The 22676-nt window shown below is 47.8% G+C and overlaps 1 protein-coding gene across 5 annotated transcripts in view; it reads left to right on the top strand.

The window, feature by feature from the left end:
* The window catches only part of RASA1 (RAS p21 protein activator 1), a 421336-nt gene that overhangs the window by 302797 nt on the left and 95863 nt on the right, over window positions 1–22676 (top strand). For all 5 annotated transcript variants that reach the window (XR_010246601.1, XM_063963963.1, XM_063963965.1 and 2 more), the window contains exon 11: window positions 13319–13475. Coding sequence is in view for 4 of the 5 variants with exons in the window: in XM_063963963.1 (XP_063820033.1) it covers window positions 13319–13475 (157 nt within the window). In the remaining variant the exon portion in view is untranslated. The remainder of the gene's footprint in view (window positions 1–13318; window positions 13476–22676) is intronic.

Here is a 22676-nt window from a genome sequence, read left to right on the forward strand (position 1 = left end):
GGACAGAGCTATCTATGATATGATAATTAGAAGTCACTAGAACTGAGTGAACAGTTTATTACTGTATTTCCCTGTATGCTAGTATTCTGCTTCCATGTAGAGCTTCACTGCATTCTCTGTTTCAGTCTAGTCACCTTCCTCTATCCTTCTCTCTCCTTTGCTCCCCAGCACTCGCAAGGAATGAAACATTTGTAGATATCATTAATTAGTAAAACCTACTGCTGGGCTATGGAAAGTAAATATAACATTAGCAGAGATGGGATATTAGCTGCCAGATCAACATTGAATATTTTCCTCTAGCTTCACATTACCCCTTAAATTAAGACCATATTTGTTGATGTGATTGGGCCTTTACATTTGCCTATTCTATTGACCACTTAGCAGTAGATCGTGTAGCAATAACTAAGCATTCGTTTTGTGGCACGTTTCATTCAAACTATAAATATTCTGATAATATTTCTCTTACGTCCTAGAGGATGCTGTGGTCCACATTAGTACCATAGATGGGTCCCTTGGGAGCCATTGGCACTTTAAGAGTTTAATAGTGTGGTCTGGCTCTTCCCTCTATGCCCCTCCTACCAGACTCCGTTTAGAAAATGTGCCCGGTGGAGCCGGTCACAGCTAGGAGAGCTCCTAGAAGTTTTTGTAGATTTTTATTTTATTTTATTTTTTTAAGAGAGTTAGGTACAGGGAGGTTGCTGGCAACAACTTCCCTGCTTCGTGGGACTTAGGGGGGTGGAGTAGAATCCAACCCTTGAGGTTAATGGCTCCTATCTCCGCTGACGGGACAATGAGCTCCCGAGGGTGATGATCGCAAGCACACGAGGCAACTGCTCACTCCCGCAGCACTGCTGCCACTTCCTAACAGAGCCAGAAGATGGAGTGGTGAGTGTGACGCCGGTGCCCCGGTAAGCGGGTCACTGGCGGGAATGGCGGCACAAGGGTGGAAGCGCAGCTCTGACAGGCTGCACTCCGGAGGGCTCAGCGGTACTTGTAGTGCGCCGCTGTCAGCGGTGCCCTGGGCCAGCGCAATACCCTACACTGTTTGCTGCAGATTTACCTCAGGCCAGTATAATCTGTTAGTGCGGGAAGATGCGCCATTACAGGGAGCGGAGCTTCTTCCTCAGAGCGGATCCAGCACTCACCAGCGCCATTTTCTCCCTGCAGATCACAGCAACAGAACGCTGACAGGGAGCGCTGCCCTCCACATAACTCCAGCTATCCTCTGGAGTACCAGGGTGTTATAGACAGGATGGGGGGGGGCTTATGAATCTGAACCCCCTTGGGTGTATTCTATTAGGGGAATGATATCCCAGATTTCATCTCGAATAGCTTATAATGAGACTTAAACACAGGTTTTGAAAAAGTCTGTTGAGGTTTTATCGTATTCAGCTCCCACTACCTCTTCAAAGACCCCAATTAATTACCCTAAGAAGCATGCTCTTGCCCAGATAATGCAAGTTGACACGGATACCGACTCTGATACAGGGGACGGTGATGGAGAGATGGATCCCTTGCTAAAGGGGTGCAACTTATGGTTGAGGCTATTAGGGACGTTTTACACATTACTGATAAGGTACCTGAGCCTGCAGAGGAGACTTACTTTACTGATACTAAGAAATGTTACATTCCCTCCGTCTAAGGAGTTAAACGCATTATTTGGAAAATCCTGGGAAAACCCAGAGAAAAAATTCCAGATTCCAAAAAGGGTTCTCATTGCTTTTCCTTTCCCTGAGGACGACAGGAAAAAATGGGAAATCCCGCCTGTAGTAGATTTTTCTGTATCTAGGTTGTCTAAAAAAGTGGTTTTGCCTGCCCCAGGGTCCACCGCTTTAAAAGAGCCGGCTGACCGTAAGATTGAGACTACACTGAAATCTTTATACACAGCTACTGGCGTAGCTTTAAGGCCTACTATTGCTTGTGCGTGGATTTCTAAAGCCATAGTAAAGTGGTCAGGCACGTTACTAGAGGAATTAGACTCTATGGATAGAAGTGACATTGAATTGTTCTTACGTCACATACAGGACTGCAGGTTTCATGGTGGAGGCCATGAAGGACCTTGGCCATCTTAATGCCAGAGCTTCTTCCATAGCTGTCTCGGCATGCAGGGGACTCTGGTTGCGCCAATGGTCTGCGGATCCAAGAAGAGTGGAGAACCTACCCTTCACAGGTCAGGCTCTGTTTGGTAAAGCGTTAGATGCGTGGATCTCCACGGCAACTGTGGGTAAGTCGACATTCCTTCCCTCAGCTACACTACCTGCTAGGAAATCTTATCCTACGTCTACCATGCAGTCCTTTCGGACCGCGAAAGCTAAGAAGTCCAAATCCCCTTTCACTTTCTTTAGAGGAGGTCGGGGGAAATCCAGAAAACCTGCACCAACGGGTTCACAGGAACAGAAACCCGGTTCTGCTTCCTCAATTCCTCGGCATGACGGTGGACCTCCCAGCCTGGAGATCGGCTAGGTGGGAGCAAGATTAAGAAATTTAAGTCATGTCTGGGCTTCATCAGGCCTAGACCCCTGGGTTCAAGATATTGTTGCCCAGGGGTACAGACTGTAGTTTCAAAAACTCCCACCTCACAGATTCTTCAAATCGAGCCTACCAGCTTTGCTGACAAAGTGCTATCCTACAGGAATCCAATCAAAAATTGCTAAGGTCAAATGTCATTGTTCCAGTTCCACCTCACTTAAACAAGGGTTATTACTCAATCCAGTTTGTGGTACCGAAACAGGAAGGTTCGGTCAGGCCATATTGAGTGTAAAGTCATTGAACCCTTATTTGAGGGAATTCAAATTCAGGATGGAGTCTCTGAGAGCGGTAATTTCAGGTCTGGAGGAGGGGGAATTTCTAGTATCCCTAGATATCAAGGATGCGTACCTTAACATTCCGATTTGGCCGCCTCACCAGGCTTATCTAAGATTTGCGCTGCTGGACTGTCACTAGCCGTTCCAGGCACTGCGGTTTGGCCTCTCCACGGCGCAGAGAGTGTTCACCAAGGTCATGGCGGAGATGATGCTACTACTCCGCAAGAAGGGGGTGAACATAATTCCTTATCTGGACGATCTGCTGATAAAATTGTCTTCCAGGGAGAAGCTGATACAGAGCATTGCTCTCTCAGCTCAACTACTCCAGGATCACGGGTGGATCCTGAATCTTCCAAAGTCGCATTTGGAGCCGACAAGGAGACTGTCCTTCCTGGGGATGATCCTCAACACAGAAGTACAGAGGGTGTTTCTGCCGGAGGAGAAAGCATTGGTGATGCAGGCAATGGTCCGGGATGTCCTGAAGCCAGCCCGAGTATCGGTTCATCAATGCATTCGCCTTCTGGGAAAGATTGTTGCCTCCTATGAGGCTCTACAGTACGGAAGATTTCATTCACGATCTTTCCAACTGGATCTCCTGGACAAATGGTCGGGATTTCATCTTCACATGCACCAGAGAATACGTCTGTCACCGAAAGCCAGAATATTGCTCCTCTGGTGGCTGCAAACTTCTCACCTACTAGAGAGCCGCAGGTTCGGGTTTCAGAATTGGATCCTCCTAACCACGGATGCAAGCCTCAGGAGTTGGGGAGCAGTCACCCAAGGGGAAAACTTCCAAGGAAGGTGGTCAAGTCTGGAATCCATCCTTCCGATAAACATTCTGGAACTAAGGGCCGTGTACAACGGTCTTCTACAAGCGGCACATCTTAAAGATCAGCTCATTCAAGTTCAGTCGGACATTGTATCGACAGTGGCCTACATAAACCGACAAGGCGGAACGAAGAGCAGAGCTGCAATGTCAGAGGTAACAAAAATCATCCTCTGTGAGGAAAAGCACGTGGTGGCGCTGTCAGCAATCTTTATTCCGGGAGTGGAGAACTGGGAAGCAAACTTCCTCAGTTACGATCTCCATCCGGGAGAGTGGTGCCTCCACCCAGAGGTGTTCGCAGAGGTCAGAAACACAAAAGCGGGGAATACCGCACAGGATCACTCCTTAACCTAATCCCCTTTAGAAACAAAGGGGGTTACGTGTACACTTTCAGCAATTATAAATTGTGTAAGGAGATAGAGATAGATAAATAAAAAGTCAGCTACTATAATTTTCAAATCTACACACTTGGTCATATAGGGGTTGGTGGTGCTCCCCAGAGTCCGAAAACATATTGTCTGGAGAGAAAAAGAAGACTACATTGGGGGCACTCTTATTACATACTAAGTCCAGGGTAATCATGTCAATATCAATATAAAATGTAACTTTTATTGTACTTGTTAAAACATCAAAACAAATTTATTTAGCATAAAAATAGGGCACAGACAAACGCACAAAAAAGAACTATATTTTTTCTCTCAAAACTATAGAATATTAGTGTTCGCAGAGGTGACAAGTCTTTCGGGCGTACCTCAAATAGACATGATGGCCTCCCGCCTTAACAAGAAGCTTCGGAGGTACTGTTCCAGGTCGAGGGACCCACAGGCAGTGGTGACGTGGGTGTTCAAGTCAGTGTATGTGTTCCCTCCACTTCCACTCATCCCAAGGATTCTCAAACTAATAAAACGAACAAGAGTTCAGGCGATCCTCATTGCTCCGGACTGGTCAAGGCGAGCTTGGTACGCGGATCTTCTGGAGTTATTGTTGGAAGATCTGAGGCCTCTTCCTCTTCGAGAGGACCTTCTGCAACAGGGGCCATTCGCTTATCAAGACTAACCATGGCTACGTTTGATGGCATGGAGGTTGAACGCCAGATCTTAGCTCGGAAGGGCATTCCGAACAAGGTTATTCTTACCCTGATACAGGCTAGGAAAGGAGTAACATCTAAACATTACCATCGAATTTGAAAAAAGTACATGTCTTGGTGTGAAGCCAAGAAGTTTCCTACGGTGGTGTGTCAACTAGGGCGGTTTCTCCTCTTTCTGCAAGCGGGTGTGGATGTGGACCTGAGGTTTGCCTTCATAAAATTCCAGATTTCGGCCTTGTCCATTTTCTTCCAGAAACAATTGGCTGCCCTCCCTGAGGTTCAGACTTTCTTGAAAGGGGTTCTGCACATCCAGCCTCCCTTTGTGCCTCCTACGGCACCTTGGGATCTTAATGTGTGCTGCAGTCGGATTGGTTCGAACCTTTACAGGAGGTGGATGTCAAGTTCTTTACTTGGAAGGCGGTCACACTGTATGCATTAGCATCTGCTAGACGGTTGTCGCAATTGGGGGCATTGTCCTGCAAGAGCCCCTACTTGATTTTCCATGAAGATAGAGCTGAGCTCAAGATGCGTCAGCAATTTCTTCCAAAGGTTGTGTCTGCTTTTCATATCAACCAACCTATTGTGGTGCCAGTGGCTACTGACGCCCAAATCCTTGGATGTTGTAAGGGCTTTGAAGATTTATGTGAAGAAAACTTCTCGTCACAGAAAGTCGGACGTTCTGTTGTCCATTATGATCCAAACAAGGTTGGGTGGCCTGCTTTTAAGCAGACTATTTCTCGCTGGATCAGGTGTACTATCCAGCATGCTTATTCTACGTCAGCCTTGCCGTGTCCACAAACCGTTAAGGCCCACTCTACTCGTAAAAAGTGAGTTCTACCTGGGCGGCTGCCCGGGGTGTCTCTGCTTTATAACTTTGCCGAGCAGCTACTTGGTCAGGATCGAACACGTTTGCGAAGTTCTACAAGTTCGACACTTTGGCCTCTGAAGACCTTCAGTTTGGTCAATCGGTTCTGTATGAGCCTCCGCGCTCTCACTCCCGTACTGGGAGCTTTGGTACATCCCCATGGTACTAATGTGGACCCCAGCATCCTCTAGGACGTAAGAGAAAATAGGATTTTAATTACCTACCGGTAAATCCTTTCCTCGTTGTCCGTAGAGGATGCTGGGCGCCCGCCCAGCTCTTCGTTTTCCTGCATTTGTTACTTGGTTAAGTACTGCATTATTACTTGGTGAAGTACTGTTGTTCAGCCGTTGCTAAATTGTTTCAGGCTGGTTAGCTTGGTTTTCTGTTGTGTGAGCTGGTGTGAATCTCACCACTGTCTGTATGTCCTTCTCTCGATGTATGTCCGTCTCCTCGGGCACAGTTTCTAAACTGAGTCTGGTAGGAGGGGCATAGAGGGAGGAGCCAGCCCACACTGTTAAACTCTTAAAGTGCCCATGGCTGCCAAGGGACCTGTCTATACCCCATGGTACTAATGTGGACCCCAGCATCCTCTGCGGACTACGAGAAAAGGATTTACCCGTAGGTAATTAAAATCCTATTTTCTTTATTGGTTGTTGTATATGTCAGATTCAACTTTCCTGTCAATATAGGTATGTTCATTGTTAACTAAACTCGTGTAGTAACAACAAAATAATTTTAGTTAATAAGTAAAGCACCAACAATAATCTTGCTTTGTCTAACATCCATAAGGGATATTGGGGGAATCTAGTACGATGGGGTATAGACGGGGTCCAAAGGTGCCAGTGCACTTTAAATTTATTCAACTGGATGTACCAACTCCTCCCCTCTATGCCCCCTCCCACAGGTTGTTTAGAAAAAAGTGCCCTCAGGAGAGGATGCACACTCTGAAGCTCCAGAGAGTTTTCTTCAGTTTCTTTTAAATCTTTGTTATTTTTGGTATGCTGTTTGGGCAACAGCATACCTGCACTGTGAGAGTTAGGGGGGGCGGTCACCGGCCTTGGAAGGTGTCGGAGCCGCTTCCCCGCTGCAGGACCACCGTCCTGAGAGGTTGGAGTACAGCAGGGCACTGTGCCTTAGCGATTACAATCGCAACACGCCGCACACCCCTAACAGTAGCCTGAAGGTGACGACAATGGTGAGTACAAACCGGCGCCCCGTTAGGGGAGTCCCCCAGTTCATAGTGTGGCAAAAAGGTGAAGCATACGGGACCCTCCTGAAGGGGACCCGCTATAGCCCCCTGTGTACACTGGCAGCGGTAGTTAAAACTAGCACTTGTGTGATGTTTTTACACTCCTTGGGAGACTTTGCCAGTATAAATATAACTGAAACTCTGGCGCCATTACAGGGGACGGAGCTTTCTCAGAGCGGGACCAGCAGCATTTATGCACCTTCTTCTGCTTACAGCTGCAGCAGCAGGCGCACACAGCTCCTCCAGATGCTCAGAATATGCAGGAAAACTGGAACAGGGGTGTAGCAAAGTTGGAGAGCCGCTATTGTACACAATCTGTGTCCTGAAAAGGACAAAAACACCGGTGTTTCACCGTGATATGACAGCTTGCAGCCTCACTGGGGTGGTTTAGCTTGGGTGTGCTGTTCCCTTCTCTCTCTCTTACAGTATGGGCAGGCTTGCTATTGTATTACTTGTGTGTGTGTGTGTGTGTGTGTGTGTGTGTGTGTGTGTGTGTGTAAAGATGGGTCCACGCTCATCTTGACTTCTTTGCTGCGCCTAGGCACACCATGGTTTATTAACATAAGCCATTCTTTTCATTCTATTCTTCTCAGCTGCAATACAATACAGAGAACAATACATCAGGGGATTAAGTCTGACTGCCCTAGCTCAGTTAATATTATTAAAGGCCAAGAAAGGTGGACCCACCTGTATATAAGTGTTTACTGTAAACATGGTAAAACACCAATTGTGCGGTGTATGTCGCACCAGATTCTCTCCCTCTACATCTGTTTCCATATTATGTGAACAATGCAGTAAATCCTCACAGCTCAGTGAGGGGGGCTGGGGGGGAGGGTCAAGAGCCTTCCTGGCTAGGTGCCATAAAATCCATGATGTCATATGTCATCTCAGCTCACTGGTAATGCTCAAAAAACTCAACAACTGCAGCAGGCTGTTGCAGACCTAGCTGCAAGGGCAGATGTTCCACAGCCTCCTCCTTCCCCCCCTGTCTAACTCGGGACCACTAAAACATGGGTTACCTGCTTTACTCTCAGATTCAGATGAGAAGATACACAGAGGAGGGGGAGGAATTGGATCCCCTTCTGCGGAATTGGATCCCCTTCTGCACAGGGTTTTGAACCCTTCATTTTAGCTATACTGGACATGTTAAAACTTCCTCTAGAGGACGCTGCGACACAGCAGTAGTTTTTCTTCACACAGAACAAGCTGTGTTGTCTTTCCTGATTCTGCCGCATTAGATGACTTATTTTAGTTAGCCTGGAAAAATCCAGATAAAAATACCAAGTGTCAAAACGTTTTTTGCACACATTCCCATTTGCTCCTGAAGGCAGGAATTTCTAGGAAGAACCGCCGGCTGTTGACGTATCAGTCCCTCGCCTATCTAATAAAGCAGTACTGCCAACCCCGTGCTCCTTTACCATAAAGCTGCCAGCCCCGGCTCCTTTACTTTGTGGTTGCATCAGTGGATTGCGGACGCAGAATCCAAGCGCAGTGTCGAGTCTCTCCCCTTTTCAGGGAAATGGCTCTTCGGGGTGGAACTGGATACGTGGATTTCTAAAGTTACTGCAGGGAAATCCACGTTTTTCCCCCTTGGGACCCCGCCGGCTAGACGTTCCTACCCGGGGCCGTCTACCAAGTCCTTTCGGTCTAACAGATTTAGATCTATGGCCAGAGGTGCCTTTAATGCGGCTAGAGGTATGACAAGAAAACCAGCGATCGCTGGTTCTCAGGAGAGCACCTGTTCAGCTTCCACTAAGGCCTAAGCATTACAGTGCCCACCCACCCCGAGGGGATCTCGAGGTGGGAGCTCGACTGTGTCACTTCAGCCGCATCTGGGAATGTTCCTGCCAGGATACCTTGGTCAAGGACCTAATTTCTCAGGGCTACAGGCTGGAGTTCAACAGTGCTCCTCCCCAACAATTTTTCAGATCAATCTTACCAGCTTTGGAGGATACGCATGTTGCGTTGCAACAGACCATCCTAAAATTGGTCCAGTCCCAAGTCATTCATTGTTGCAGTGGCACTGCAACAACAGGGAAAGGGTTACTACTCCAACCTGTTCGTGGTACCGAAACCGGACGGTTCGGTAAGACCCATTTTGAATCTGAAATCCTTGAACCCCTACCTAAAGGTTTTCAGGTTCAAGATGGAATCCTTGTGAGCAGTGATTGTTGGTCTGGAAGAACGAGAGTTCATGGTCTCCCTGGATATAAAAGACTCTTATCTCCATATTCTGATTTGGCCACCTCATCAGGCTTACCTGAGGTTTACCCTGCTGAACAATCACTACCATTTCCAGGCGCTACCCTTCTGCCTGTCCACAGCTCCGAGAGTGTTCACGAAGGTGATGGCGGAGATTATGTTCCAACTCCGGGTCCAAAGGGTCAATATTGTCCTTTACCTGGATGATAGCCTCATAAAAGCAAGATCCAGGGAGCTTTTATTGCTCCATATAGACCACACTATCCAACTTCTGTCACATCATGGGTGTATCCTCAATTTACAGAAGTCCCACCTGGAGCCAGCTCAGCGGCTCATGTTGCTGGATACTGTGGCCCAAAAAATGTTCCTCCCAGAGGACAAAGCGAGAACACTGCAGGAGATGGTCCGCATGGTTCTCCGGCCTACTCGAATATCCATCCATCTCTGCATAGGATTGTTGGGGAAAATGGTTGCCTCGTACGAGGCGATCCAGTATGGAAGGTTCCATGCCAGGACTTTTCATTTGGATCTCCTGAGCAAGTGGTCCGGATCACATCTTCAGATGCACCAGATAATACGACTGTCACCTCAGGCCAGGATTTCCTTCCTGTGGTGGCTGCAGTCCTCTAACCTACTGGAAGGCCGAAGTTTGGGGATTCAGGATTGTATCCTCATGACGGATGCGAGTCTGAGAGGATGGGGAGCTGTCACTCAGGAGGCTCAGTTCCAGGGCAGGTGGTCAGCCCACGAAGCCCTCCTTCTGGTCAACATTCTGGAACCTCGGGCAATCTAGAGTACTCTGATTCAGGCCTCTCCTCTACTCAGGGATCACACGATCCAGGTACAGTCGGACAACGGCACGATAGTAATCAAAAATGTGGACAGGTAACAATGCGCTGCTTACAGCTGCTAGTTAGGTATCACTATGATAGAGGTTTCTCCACCCTCCAAATCCAACAAACAAATACAAACATATAGGATACCACTGAACCAGCGCTGTGTAGGGGTCAACAAGGTCGTATTCCTGCAGTCAGACTGCAGGAATACGACCTTGTTGACCCCTACACAGCGTTGGTTCAACGGCACGGTAGTGGCGTACATCAGTTGACAAGGAGGGACAAAAAGCAGGGCCTACATGCGAGAGGTGTCAAAGATACTCCTCTGGGCAGGAAGAAATGCACGAGCAATGTCCGCAATCTTCATTCCGGGAGTAGACAACTGGGAAGCGGATTACCTGAGTTGTCACGATCTCCACCCGGGAGAGTGGGGGCTTTACCATCAGGTGTTCAGCAGATCATCAACCGGTGGTGCTGCCCACAAATAGGCATGATGGCTTCTCGACTCAACAAGAAGCTTTGTTGGTATTGCTCGCGAACCAGGGACCCTCAAGCGAGGGCAGTAGATGCACTGATGTTGCCTTGGCCCTACCGGCTGGTGTACCTGTTTCCTCCGATTCCATTGCTCCCAAGGGTATTGAAGCGAATCAGGAATCAAGAAGTTCAGACAATTCTGATTGCCCTGGATTGGCCTCGGAGGGCATGGTACACGGATCTTCTGGACATGTCCGTCGAAGACCCTTGGCCTCTGCCATTGAGAAGAGACCTTCTTCAACAAGGACTGTTCGTCTACCCAGACTTACGTCAGTTTCGTTTGACGACATGGAGGTTGAGCGGAACATCATAGCTCACAAGGGCCGTTCCAAAAAGGTTATTGCTACCATGGTTCAGGCCATCTGGAACAGATATGTCTCTTGGTGTGAGGATCGCATGTATCCACCTGCGGCGTTCCACTTGGGATATTTCCTCCGTTTCCTGCAGGCTGGTGTGGATGAGGGCTTATGTCTCTGTTCCATTAAGGTCCAGATTTCAGCTCTCTCCATTTTCTTCCAGAAGAAATTGTCAGTGTTGCCAGAAGTGCAGACCTTCTTGCAAGGGGTGCTTCGCATTCAACCTCCGTATGTGGCGCCCACGGCACCCTGGGATTTGAATGTTGTGTTGGAATTTCTACAGTCCTCCTGGTTTGAACTTCTGATGACGGTAGAAGACAAGTACCTCACGTGGAAGACTGTGATGTTATTGGCCCTGGCTACTGCTAGGCGTGTTTCAGAATTGGCCTTATCGTGTAAAAGTCCCTACTTGGTCTTTTACGAGGACAGAGCGGAGCTCAGAACTAGGCAGCAGTTCCTGCCGAAGGTCGTCTCTGCGTTCCACTTGAATAAACCTATTGTGGTTCCATCGGGTTCTGGCACTTCTGCTCCTCTGGAGGCATTGGATGCTGTGCGAGCCTTGAAGGTCTATATCAAGAGAGCAGCTCAGACCAGAAAGACGGATTCCTGGTTTGTGCGCTGTGATGCACAGAAAAAGGGTTGCCCTGCTTTTAAAAAGTCCATTGCTCGTTGGCTTCGGTTTACTATCCAACAGGCCTGTGTGTCGGCAGCCTTACCTATTCCACAGTCTCTGAAGGCCCACTTTCTGAAGGCCAACTCTACAAGATCGGTGGGGTCTTCCTGGGCGGCTGCCCGTGGAGTCTCGGCCTTGCAACTATGCCGAGCTGCTACCTGGTCGGGGAAGAACACCTTTGTGAAATTCTACAGGTTTGGTACCCTGGCCAAAGAGGATACCCAGTTTGGGCAGGTGGTGCTGCAGACATTGCCGCACATTCCTGCCCGTTCTGGAAGCTTTGGGATGTCCCCATCGTACTAGATTCCCCCAATATCCCTTATGAATGCTAGAGAAAATAGGATTTTAATTACCTACCGGTAAATCCTTTTCTTGTAGTCCATAACTGATATTGGGCGCCTGCCTCAGTACGTTGACTTTTCTGCAGGTTCTCTTTTGTACGGTTGTCTGTTCAGCTGTTGCTTTTTGTTACCAGTCGTTGCTGGTCGTTTAATGTTAAGTGATGTGCTGGTGTGTGTGTCTCACCACTCATTGTTATGTTCCTTCTCTCAAGTATGTCCTTTCTACTTCGGGCACTGTTTTACCTATAACTGCCTGTGGGAGTGGGCCAGCACACCCAGTTGAAGAAATTTAAAGTGAACCGGCTCCTTTGGACCCTGTCTATACCCCATCGTTCTAGATTCCCCCAATATCCCTTATGGACTACGAGAAAAGGTTTTACTGATAGGTTATTAAAATACTAATTTTTTTTTTTTAAATACAGTTTTAAAATCAGAATTATAATGGTTAGGGAGTCAGCTGCATATTAGGTGAATGCTGGTGCTAATCAGAGAGCTAACCGTGTACAGAACGAATGAAACATAAGGCCACTCCTAGGTTTTCCAAAGCCTGACTTTTGTTTCTTAATGGTGGTTACTAGACACAACAATACCAATTCTATTTAATACAAATGCTTATTATAACCCAGACCCCTTACTAATTGATAGTTGCAGAGCACCTTTTTGTAAATTTGTCCCTTAAGCAATATGTATGTTCTGCGTTAGGCATGGTGACAGAACCTTTGTAAGAACATGTCTTTAGCCAACAGCTGTGATATCTTTTAGGAAATGTAATTCTGTGCTCTATAAAAACTAGACTGAGTGCACTCATCAGCCAGCACTGCACACGTCGGTCACAGATAGCACTAAGAAATGCTGTTCTGTTCTAACAACATATTTGTGTATGCTGTTAAGGCCTGATGCTGAGTTGAACACAAGGTGGATGTAATTTGCCCCTGCATTGTGTGCATGAAAGGAAAATCAGCTATCTGCTCATATACAGATTTTTACCCATCTCTGTGACTTTGCCATATGCTTAGTTGTATAGCTGTAAACATTCTTAGTGTGCACTTGCACCAACCCTAACCCCTGTGCAAAGGCTCAGTCTGGTAACAGGAGTAATGATGTATTTGCGCAATTCTATTAGCACGTCCTCCCTGAGCTTAGCCTATGAGCATAGGTCTATTTACTCCTGTGGAGGTGAGGCTGAGTTGTGTACAATGTGTCTTCCATACTTGCGTACGCTCATCACTAGAGCAGCGCATAGTGAAAGCACCCAAGGTACATGTGCAAAACAGACTTGCATTGATCTCTGCATCAGCCCTTATAATGTCCTGTTAACTTCAATTTGTGGACTCTTGTAACTTCCTAATGGTGGTATAGACCTTGGCACCAATAACCGTAATCTTTACATCGAAGTTTGTGTAAAAGATGAACAGGGGAAAAAAAAACTCACGCGCTAGAGACTCCATTCAAGGACTTGTTCACATTTGCCTGTAACTTGTTAGGACCATGTCTGTCAGACGTAATGGAAGCTAATGGGTTTGAATGTGTGCTTTCTCTTTGTAGGTAAAGGCAAACGGTGGAAGAACTTGTATTTTATCTTAGAGGGCAATGATGCCCAGCTTATTTATTTTGAAAGTGAAAAACGTGCAACCAAACCCAAAGGATTAATTGACTTGAGTGTATGTTCTGCCTATGTAGTCCATGACAGTCTGTTTGGCAGGTGAGAGATTCCAAATACCATCTTACTATCCAGCAATTTTACACTTTGTTTTATTATGTGTAGAATATTAAATGTAAATATATTTATGTAGAGGACGATAAACAGTACAGTATCTGTAATTGCCTATACAGTTGATCTGGGCCAGTACCCTAGTGTTAGTGCACTGCTCCACTACCAAACAGTGTGACATGATACAAGCCTGCCTAATATATGCTGTTCATCCCCTTACAGTCTGCAGTAGGTGTAGTAAGAGGGAATACCTGGTGCTATAACTTCATTCCAGTCCTCCCACACACTACTCATGTTGTATTGAATATGTCACTGGATGTACAGTATAGATGATCAAGAGGGGGCAGTAAAAACCAGGATATTCCAACTTTGGAACCTGTAATCAATCTAGATTTTTTTTTATTTTAATTAATTCTTAAGGAATAGTGTGGGTTACTCTTTTATGTGGGAACTTTTGTATAGGGCCTGTAAAGCTTAAACTCTTTAGCTTAAACCTCCTGTGTGGTTTATCTAACGTCCTAGGGCAGGGGTAGCCAACCCTGGTCCTCGAGAGCTACCAACAGTTATTGTTTTCCAGGTCTCCTCACAGGATCACAAGTTAAGTAATTAGCTCCGCCTGTGGATCTTTTAAAATGTGTCAGTGAGTAATGAGTGCACCTGCTAGGTGAGCTGGAAAACGTAAACTGTTGGTAGCTCTCCAGGACCAGGGTTGGCCACCACTGTCCTAGGGGATACTGGGATGGTCTTTAGTACCATGGGGTATAGTTGGTGTCCACTGGAGCCTGGCACTTAAAAACTTTTTCAGAGTGTGCTGGTTCCTCCCCTCTATGCCCCTCCTGCAGACTCAGTTGAGAAAAATGTGCCAAAGGAGCCGGGTGCAGAGTTTTCTTCAAAATTTATTTTAGTTTGTTTTCAGGCACGACTAGTTGGCACCAGTCTGCCTGCGTTGTGGGACCTAGGGGAAACACCGGTACCAGCCTCTCGAAGGGTTAATAGTCCGGATTCCCGCTGACAAGACATAGCTCCTGAAGGGGGTTGTTTTGCTCACCCACAGCGGTGTGCGCTCTCCCCCACAGCATGCCGCCACCCCTAATTGCTAGCTGAAGACGCTGAGTGGGGAGTACAAAACCGGGATCCCGGTTAGCGGGTCTCTGGTTCAGATGGCGGCGTTAAGCTGTGGGCCCACTGACCTAAGTGCTGCTGTTGTCCCTCTATGCAAGCCCACACTGGCGCTGACACTGAAAAGGTTTTTTTAATCCCATTTTCATTCCCAGTATAAACTGTTGCGGGAACACTGCGTGCCATTAAGTGGGCGGGGCTTCCCAGAGAGCGGGACCACCGGCTCAGGGCGCCATTTCCTACTGCAAGGAAGCGCTGCTGCTCCTAGGGACCCTCAAAAGCACCTTGTTTGGTACAAGGTGGTTTATGGTTGGATGGAGCGATGTGTATATAATAATCTAGGTCCCTTATCTAAAATTCCTAGTTACTGCCCGGCAAAGCACTGCTTTGGCTGTAGAGGCAAGGTGTGCTGGTTTCTCCCTCTCTGTCTCATTCTTAGCAGGCTCTCTGGGTTACTGTGTTTTTAACCTGTTCCTGTGTGTGTGTGTGTGTGTGTGTGTGTGTATTCTGCTGTACATTATGCAAATCCTGATGCGCAAAGTTTTCCCCTCCCCCGGGAAGGGGGGGGGGGGGGGTTCTCTGTTGTGTGCACAGTGCAGCACCCCTTCAAAAGGAAGCAGCACTCAGGAGCCAGCATGGCTGAGCTCAATAAAAGGAATGATTACAGACATCTCATCTGAACTGGCTACTGCCACTTTAGAATTAAACACACACTTTAGAGTAATGTGGGTTAATCTTGACAAGAAATTTCAGATCCCTATGAGGTTGCTGTCGTCCTTCCTTTTCCCCTTGCAGTGGATACTTCAACGTCCTGGCTGTCACGTAAACTCGTGCTGCCAATACCTGGAGCTATCTCCTTAAAAGATTACATATTATATTACAAGGGCCATTATTAAATGGATGGGTAATATACTTAAAGATTTTGACACAATGCCTCAGGTTGAGCTTCTAAGACTACTGTGACATGTACAAGATTCTGCCGTGGGTAGCAATCTAGGTAATAGGCCTGATTAATGCTCGCTCAACGGCTAATGCGGTGTCAGCGTGTAGAGTGTTATGGCTGCGGCAGTGGACAGCAAACGCTGATTCCAAGAGGTGTAGAGAGCCTTCCCTTTACGGTGGCGGCTTTGTTCGGTGATGAATTGAGTAAGTGGATTTTACATGCTACAGCTGGTAAGTCCACCTATCTCCTGTCTGCAGGACCCAGTCCCCACTCTGCAGTCCTTTCGGGTTGCCAGATGTAAGGGCAAGGCCAGAGGTACCTCCAACGCCTCTAGAGGACCCAGAGGTAAACCGGCCGCTGGTTTGCAGGAGCAATGTTCAGGCTCTGCCTCTTCCATACTCTCAGCATGACGGTTGGCCTCAGATTCTGGGGACCTTACCGGTGGGAGCTCGCCTCAAATATTTTAGTCACATTTGGGCAGGGTCATGCCAAAACCCCTGTGTGAAAGACCTGCTCTCCCAGGGCTACAGGTTAGAGTTTCTAACGCTCCCACCTCACAGATTCTTAAACTTGGGCTTACCAGTTTCACCGAAAACAGTAACCTTGCAGAAGACGTACAAAACCTGTTATGGACGCAGGTGGTTGTTCCAGTTCCGCCACAACTCCATTACAGGGGTTATTAGTCCAGCCTGTTTGCGGTACCGAAACCGGATGGTTCGGTAAGACCGATCTTAAAACTTCAAATCACTGAACCCGTTATTCTGAGTGTTCTACTTTAAGATGGAGTCTCTGAGAGGGGAGGTGTCAGGTCTTGGAAGAAGGGGACTTCCTGGTATCTCTGGATAGCAAGGATGCATATCTTCACATTCCGATATGGCCGCCTCTTCAGGCTTACCTCGGGTTTGCACTGCAGGACAGTCACTACCAGGTCCAGGCCTTGCTTTTCGGTCTCTCAACGGCACTGAGGGAGTTATCAGGGGGTGATGGCAGAGATGTTGCTACAACTCCGAAAGCAGGGAGTGAACATCGTTCTATTCTTGGATGAACGGTTATGTCCAGAGCACAGTTGATGGGAAAACGTCAGCCTTCCAACACAGCTACTCACGGATCGTGGGTGGATTCTCAATCTGCAGAAATCCCGCCTAGAACCTACGCAGATGTTTCAGTTCCTGGTAATGATACTCGACACGGTGTCTCAGAAAGTGTTCCTTCTATGGACAAGGCAAAGACAATTCAGACGATGATTCGTTCCATTCTGAAGCCAACCAAACTCTTGAAACGTCTTTGCATACACTTACTGGGAAAGATGATGGCCTCATACGAGGCGATTCAGTATGGAAGATTCCATGCAAGACCATTCCAGCTGGTTCTGCTGGACCAATGGTCTGGGTCACATCTGCACATGCGCCAGATGATATGTCTTTCACCAAAAGCCAGGATTTCCCTCTTATGGTGGTTGCAGATCTCTCTCCTGGTGGAGGGTCGACACTTCGGAATTCAGACTGGCCCCACAGGGGCTGGTATGCAGACATCCTAGCCTTGTCACTCGAAGGCCCCTAACCTCTGCCAATTTAGGATTATCTTCTTGCATAAGGGCCGTTCGTCTATCCAGACTTACTATGGCTACGTTTGATGCAATGGAAGTTGATTGGGAGGTTTTTTGACAGGGAAGAGATTCCGGGCAAGGTTGTCTCGACTATGCTCCAAGCCAGGCAGATGGTCACGTTGAAGCATTACCATAACATATGGAAGAAATGTGTCTCTTGGTGTAAGGGTTGACCGTATTCTGCGGTGGATTTTCATCTGGGACGTTTCTTGCACTTCCTGCATGCAGCTGTGGATGTGGGCCTACATTTAGGTTCCATAAAAGTTAAAATCTTAGCCTTGTCTTTTTCTTCCAGGGAACATTGGGTGTTCTCCAAGTGGTCCAGACATTCTTGATGGCTGTCCTTCATATTCGACCACCCTTTGTGCCTCCCGCAGTGCCGTGGGTTCTCACTTTGGTTCTGGCCTTTCTCCAATCGGATTGATTGAACCTTTCCACAACGTGGACATAAAGTATTTGACGTAGCATGCTGTCATATTGTTGGCCTTGGCCTCAGCGAGGCGTGTTTCAAATTAGGAGCCTTACCCTGTGAGAGTCCTTCTCTCGTGTTTCATGAGGGTAGAGCGGAGCTCAGTACTCGCTAGACATTCTTGCCTGAGGTGGTGTCGGCATTTCATATCAATTGGCCAATAGTGGATTCCGGTTGTCACTGGCACGTCTGTTACACCAATGTCCTTGTACTTGGTTCAGGCTTTGGAGTTTTCTGTCAAGAGGTCAGCTCGTCTCAGAAATTCAGACTCGCTTTTTGATGCTTCAAAGATTGGTTGTCCTTCTTCAAAGCAGTCTATTGCATGATTGGATCAGGCTTACGATCCAACAGGCTTACTCTTCGGCAGCTTTGCCGCTGCCGAGGTCTGTTCAGGCCCACTCCACACGGTCGGTGGATTCTGCCTGGGAGGCTGCCCCGGGTGTCTTGACTTTGTAGTTATGCCAGGCAGCTTCTTGGTCGGGTTCGAACAAGTTAAGTTTTACCGGTTCGACACCTTGGCTACTAAGGACCTTCAGTTTGGTCAATTTGTTTTGCAGGGGTCTCAGCACTCTCCCACCCGGTCTGGGAGCTTTGGGACTTCCCCATGGTACTATGACCATCCCAGTATCCCATAGGACGTTAAAGAAAATAGGATTTTAATGCCTACCGGTAAACCATTTTCTCGTAGTCCGTAGGGGATACTGGGCGCCTGCCTCTGTGCTTCGATATTTTCCTGCAAGAGTTGTTCTTGTGTGTTGTAGTTTGGGTGTGCTGTTGCTGTCCTTATTTTCAAGTTGTGGTTAACGTTGCTATCCTCCTTATGTTGTGTGCTAGTTCGTTCTATCACCACTTTCTTGCCTATTTTCCTCCTCTCAAAGTATGTGCGTCTCCTCAGGCAGTTTTCCTAGACTGAGTCTGCAGGAGGGGCCTAGAGGGGAGGAGCCAGCACGCTCTGAAGAAGTTTTAAAGTGCCAAGCTCTAATGGACCCCATCTATACCCCATGGTGCTAAGACTATCCCAATATCCCCTACGGACTACGTGAAAATGATTTACCAGTAGGTATTAGAATCCTATTTTTTGTTTGTATATTTCCTGCACAAGGTCTGCTGTCTGCAGTTAATGACAGCTGCTTGCTCTCTGCTATTTATATAAAATTGGTGCTGAAAAGTGTCATAAAACATCCTTTCTGCTTACTATCCTCTTTCTAGTGCCAGTAGTAGAATGTCTGATTGTTTGCTAGTAGTTGCAGCACATTTGCCATTGTTACAGTTTTGTGTCTTAATCCGGATGCTCTCTAATGGGCCCTACACACTGGCAGATCCGCCACCGAGCTGCCCGACGGCAGATACGGCCGACGGGCGACCTGGGGGGGTGGGGGGGGGGGGTGCGGTGTCGGGGGGAGTGAAGTTTCTTCACTCCCCCCGGCTCCATAGCAGTGCATGCAAATATGGACGAGATCGTCCATATTGGCCTGCATGCACAAGCGACGGGGCACCAATGATGAACAAGCGCGGGGCCGCGCATCGTTCATTGTTGCTTCCTCCACACTGAAAGATATGAATGGTATCTCGTTCATTAATGCATGAGATTGTTCATATCTTTCCGGAATATCGGCCAGTGTGTAGGGCCCATTACCCTGGGGCAGATGTATTAAGCCTGGAGAAGTGATAAGTGAAAGGTGATAACGCACCAGCCAGCTGCTCCTAACTGTCATTTTTCAAACTCCTAATTATTGTCTGGTGCGTTATCACCTTCCACTTATCACTGCTTTATTACTTCTCCAGGCTTAATACATCTGCCCCCCTATGACCAAAGCTGTATCTTCTCCAACCCAATCATGCTGTTACAGTGCCTTGTGCAAGTCCCGACCGAGGAAATAAATGATATTGGACAGCATGTAACATTAACTTTTAGTTATTTTAAGTGCTTCAAATTTCTCTTTATTCCTCCACTTAAATGCACCAATGTGTTTAAGTACCAAGTAAGGAATTGATTTATATTTTGCACCATATAGTGACCAATCGGGCAAAGATTTTTGTGTCTTGCTTTATTGAAGCTGGTGCTGCCTCACATATTAAGCTGAGCTCCGGAGGAGAAACCTCTTGTGATGTGTTTAATCTGAGGGCTTGAGTGCAGTGCGAGTAGGGAGGGTCTGTCCAAAGAAAGAAGTAAGAGGTAGACGACCTACTTTTTCTAGTAACTGAAAACATGTCCAGTTTCATGAAGTCTGATTTTGTAATGTTTCAATGTTGCATTCATATTCTATTTTCTCTGACGTCCTAGTGGATGCTGGGTACTCCGTAAGGACCATGGGGAATAGACGGGCTCCGCAGGAGACTGGGCACTCTAAAAGAAAGATTAGGTACTATCTGGTGTGCACTGGCTCCTCCCTCTATGCCCCTCCTCCAGATCTAAGTTAGAATCTGTGCCCGGCCCGAGCTGGTTGCACACTAGGGGCTCTCCTGAGCTTCTAGTAAAGAAAGTATGTTAGGTTTTTTATTTTCAGTGAGATCTGCTGGCAACAGACTCACTGCTACGAGGGACTGAGGGGAGAGAAGCGAACCTACCTGCTTGCAGCTAGCTTGGGCTTCTAAGGCTACTGGACACCATTAGCTCCAGAGGGATCGAACACTGGGCCCGTCCACGATCGTCCGGTCCCGGAGTCGCGCCGCCGTCCCCCTTGCAGAGCCAGAAGCAAGAAGAACATCCTGAAAATCGGCGGCTGAAGACTTCGGTCTTCTTTAAGGTAGCGCACAGCACTGCAGCTGTGCGCCATTGCTCCCCATGCACACCACACACTCCGGTCACTGATGGGTGCAGGGCGCTGGGGGGGGGGGCGCCCTGGGCTGCAATTAGAGTACCTTCTATGGCAAAAAGCACATAATATAGTCCAATAAACTATATATGTGCAAAATCCCCCTCCATAATATAAATATAAGAGCGGGAGAAGTCTGCCGAGAAGGGGGCGGGGCTATCTCTCTCAGCACACTGGCGCCATTTCCTCTTCACAGCTCCGCTGAAAGACAGCTCCCCAGGCTCTCCCCTGCAGTTTCCAGGCTCAAAGGGTAAAAAAGAGAGGGGGGGCACTAAATTTAGGCGCAAATTGTATATGTAAAGCAGCTATAGGGAAAAATCACTTTGTATTAGTGTACATCCCTGATTATATAGCGCTGTGGTGTGTGCTGGCATACTCTCTCTCTGTCTCCCCAAAGGACTTTGTGGGGTCCTGTCCTTAGTCAGAGCATTCCCTGTGTGTGTGTGCGGTGTGTCAGTTTGGCTGTGTCGACCTGTTTGATGAGGACGCTTACGTGGAGGCGGAGCAGGTGCCGATAAGTGTGATGTCGCCCCCTGCGGGGCCGACACCTGAGTGGATGGATATGTGGAAGGTATTAACCGACAGTGTCAACTCCTTACATAAAAGGTTCGATGACGCAGCTTTGGGACAGCCGGCATCTTAGCCCGCGCCTGCCCAGGCATCTCAGAGGCCGTCAGGGGCTCAAAAACGCCCGCTACCTCAGATGGCTGACACAGATGTCGACACGGAGTCTGACTCCAGTGTCGACGAGGATGAGACAAATATACAATCCACTAGGGCCATCCGATGCATGAGTACGGCAATGAAAAATGTGTTGCACATTTCTGACATTAACCCGGTTACCACAAAAAAGGGTATTATGTTTGGGGAGAAAAAGCAGCCAGTGACTTTTCCCCCATCTGATGAGTTAAACAAATTGTGTGAAGAAGCGTGGGGTTCCCCAGATAAAAAACTAGTAATTTCTAAGCGGTTACTAATGGCGTACCCTTTCCCGCCAACGGATAGGTTACGCTGGGAGACCTCCCCTAAGATGGACAAAGCGCTCACACGCTTATCAAAAAAGGTGGCACTGCCGTCTCAGGATACGGCCGCCTTAAAGGAGCCTGCAGATAGAAAGCAGGAGGCTATCCTGAAGTCTGTATATACACACTCGGGTACTATACTGAGACCTGCTATTGCTTCAGCGTGGATGTGCAGTGCTGCAGCAGCGTGGTCTGATTCCCTGTCTGATAACATTGATTCCCTTGACAGGGACACTATATTGCTAACCATAGAGCATATTAAAGACGTAGTCTTATATATGAGAGATGCACAGAGGGACATTTGCCGGCTGGCATCTAGAATTAATGCGATGTCCATTTCTGCCAGGAGAGTATTATGGACTCGGCAGTGGACGGGTGATGCTGATTCTAAAAGGCACATGGAAATTTTGCCTTATAAGGGTGAGGAATTGTTTGGGGACGGTCTTTCGGACCTCGTATCCACAGCAACAGCTGGGAAGTCGACTTTTTTACCTCAGGTTCCCTCACAGCCTAAGAGAGCACCGTATTATCAAGTACAGTCCTTTCGGCCTCAGAAAGGCAAGCGGGTTAGAGGCGCGTCCTTTCTGCCCAGAGGCAGGGGTAGAGGGAAAAAGCTGCACCATACAGCCAGTTCCCAAGAACAAAAATCCTCCCCTGCTTCCACTAAGTCCACCGCATGACGCTGGGGCTCCACATGTGGAGCCAGGTGCGGTGGGGGCCCGTCTCCGGAACTTCAGTGACCAGTGGGTTCGCTAACAGGTGGATCTCTGGGTTCTACAAGTGGTATCTCAGGGATACAAGCTGGAATTCGAGACGTCTCCCCCTCGCCGTTACCTCAAATCAGCCTTGCCAGCTACTCCCCAGGACAGGGAGGTAGTACTGGTGGCAATTCACAAGCTGTACCTCCAGCAGGTGATAATAAAAGTTCCCCTCCTTCAACAGGGACGGGGTTACTATTCCACAATGTTTGTGGTACCGAAACCAGACTGTTCGGTGAGACCCATTCTAAATTTGAAATCCTTGAACACTTATATAAGGAAGTTCAAGTTCAAAATGGAATCGCTCAGGGCGGTTATTGCAAGCCTGGAAGAGGGGGATTACATGGTATCACTGGACATCAAGGATGCTTACCTACATGTCCCCATTTACCCACCTCACCAGGTGTACCTCCGTTTTGTGGTACAGGACTGCCATTACCAATTCCAGACGTTGCCGTT

Source organism: Pseudophryne corroboree, chromosome 1 (assembly GCF_028390025.1).
Source record: "Pseudophryne corroboree isolate aPseCor3 chromosome 1, aPseCor3.hap2, whole genome shotgun sequence".
Lineage (NCBI taxonomy): Eukaryota > Metazoa > Chordata > Amphibia > Anura > Myobatrachidae > Pseudophryne > Pseudophryne corroboree.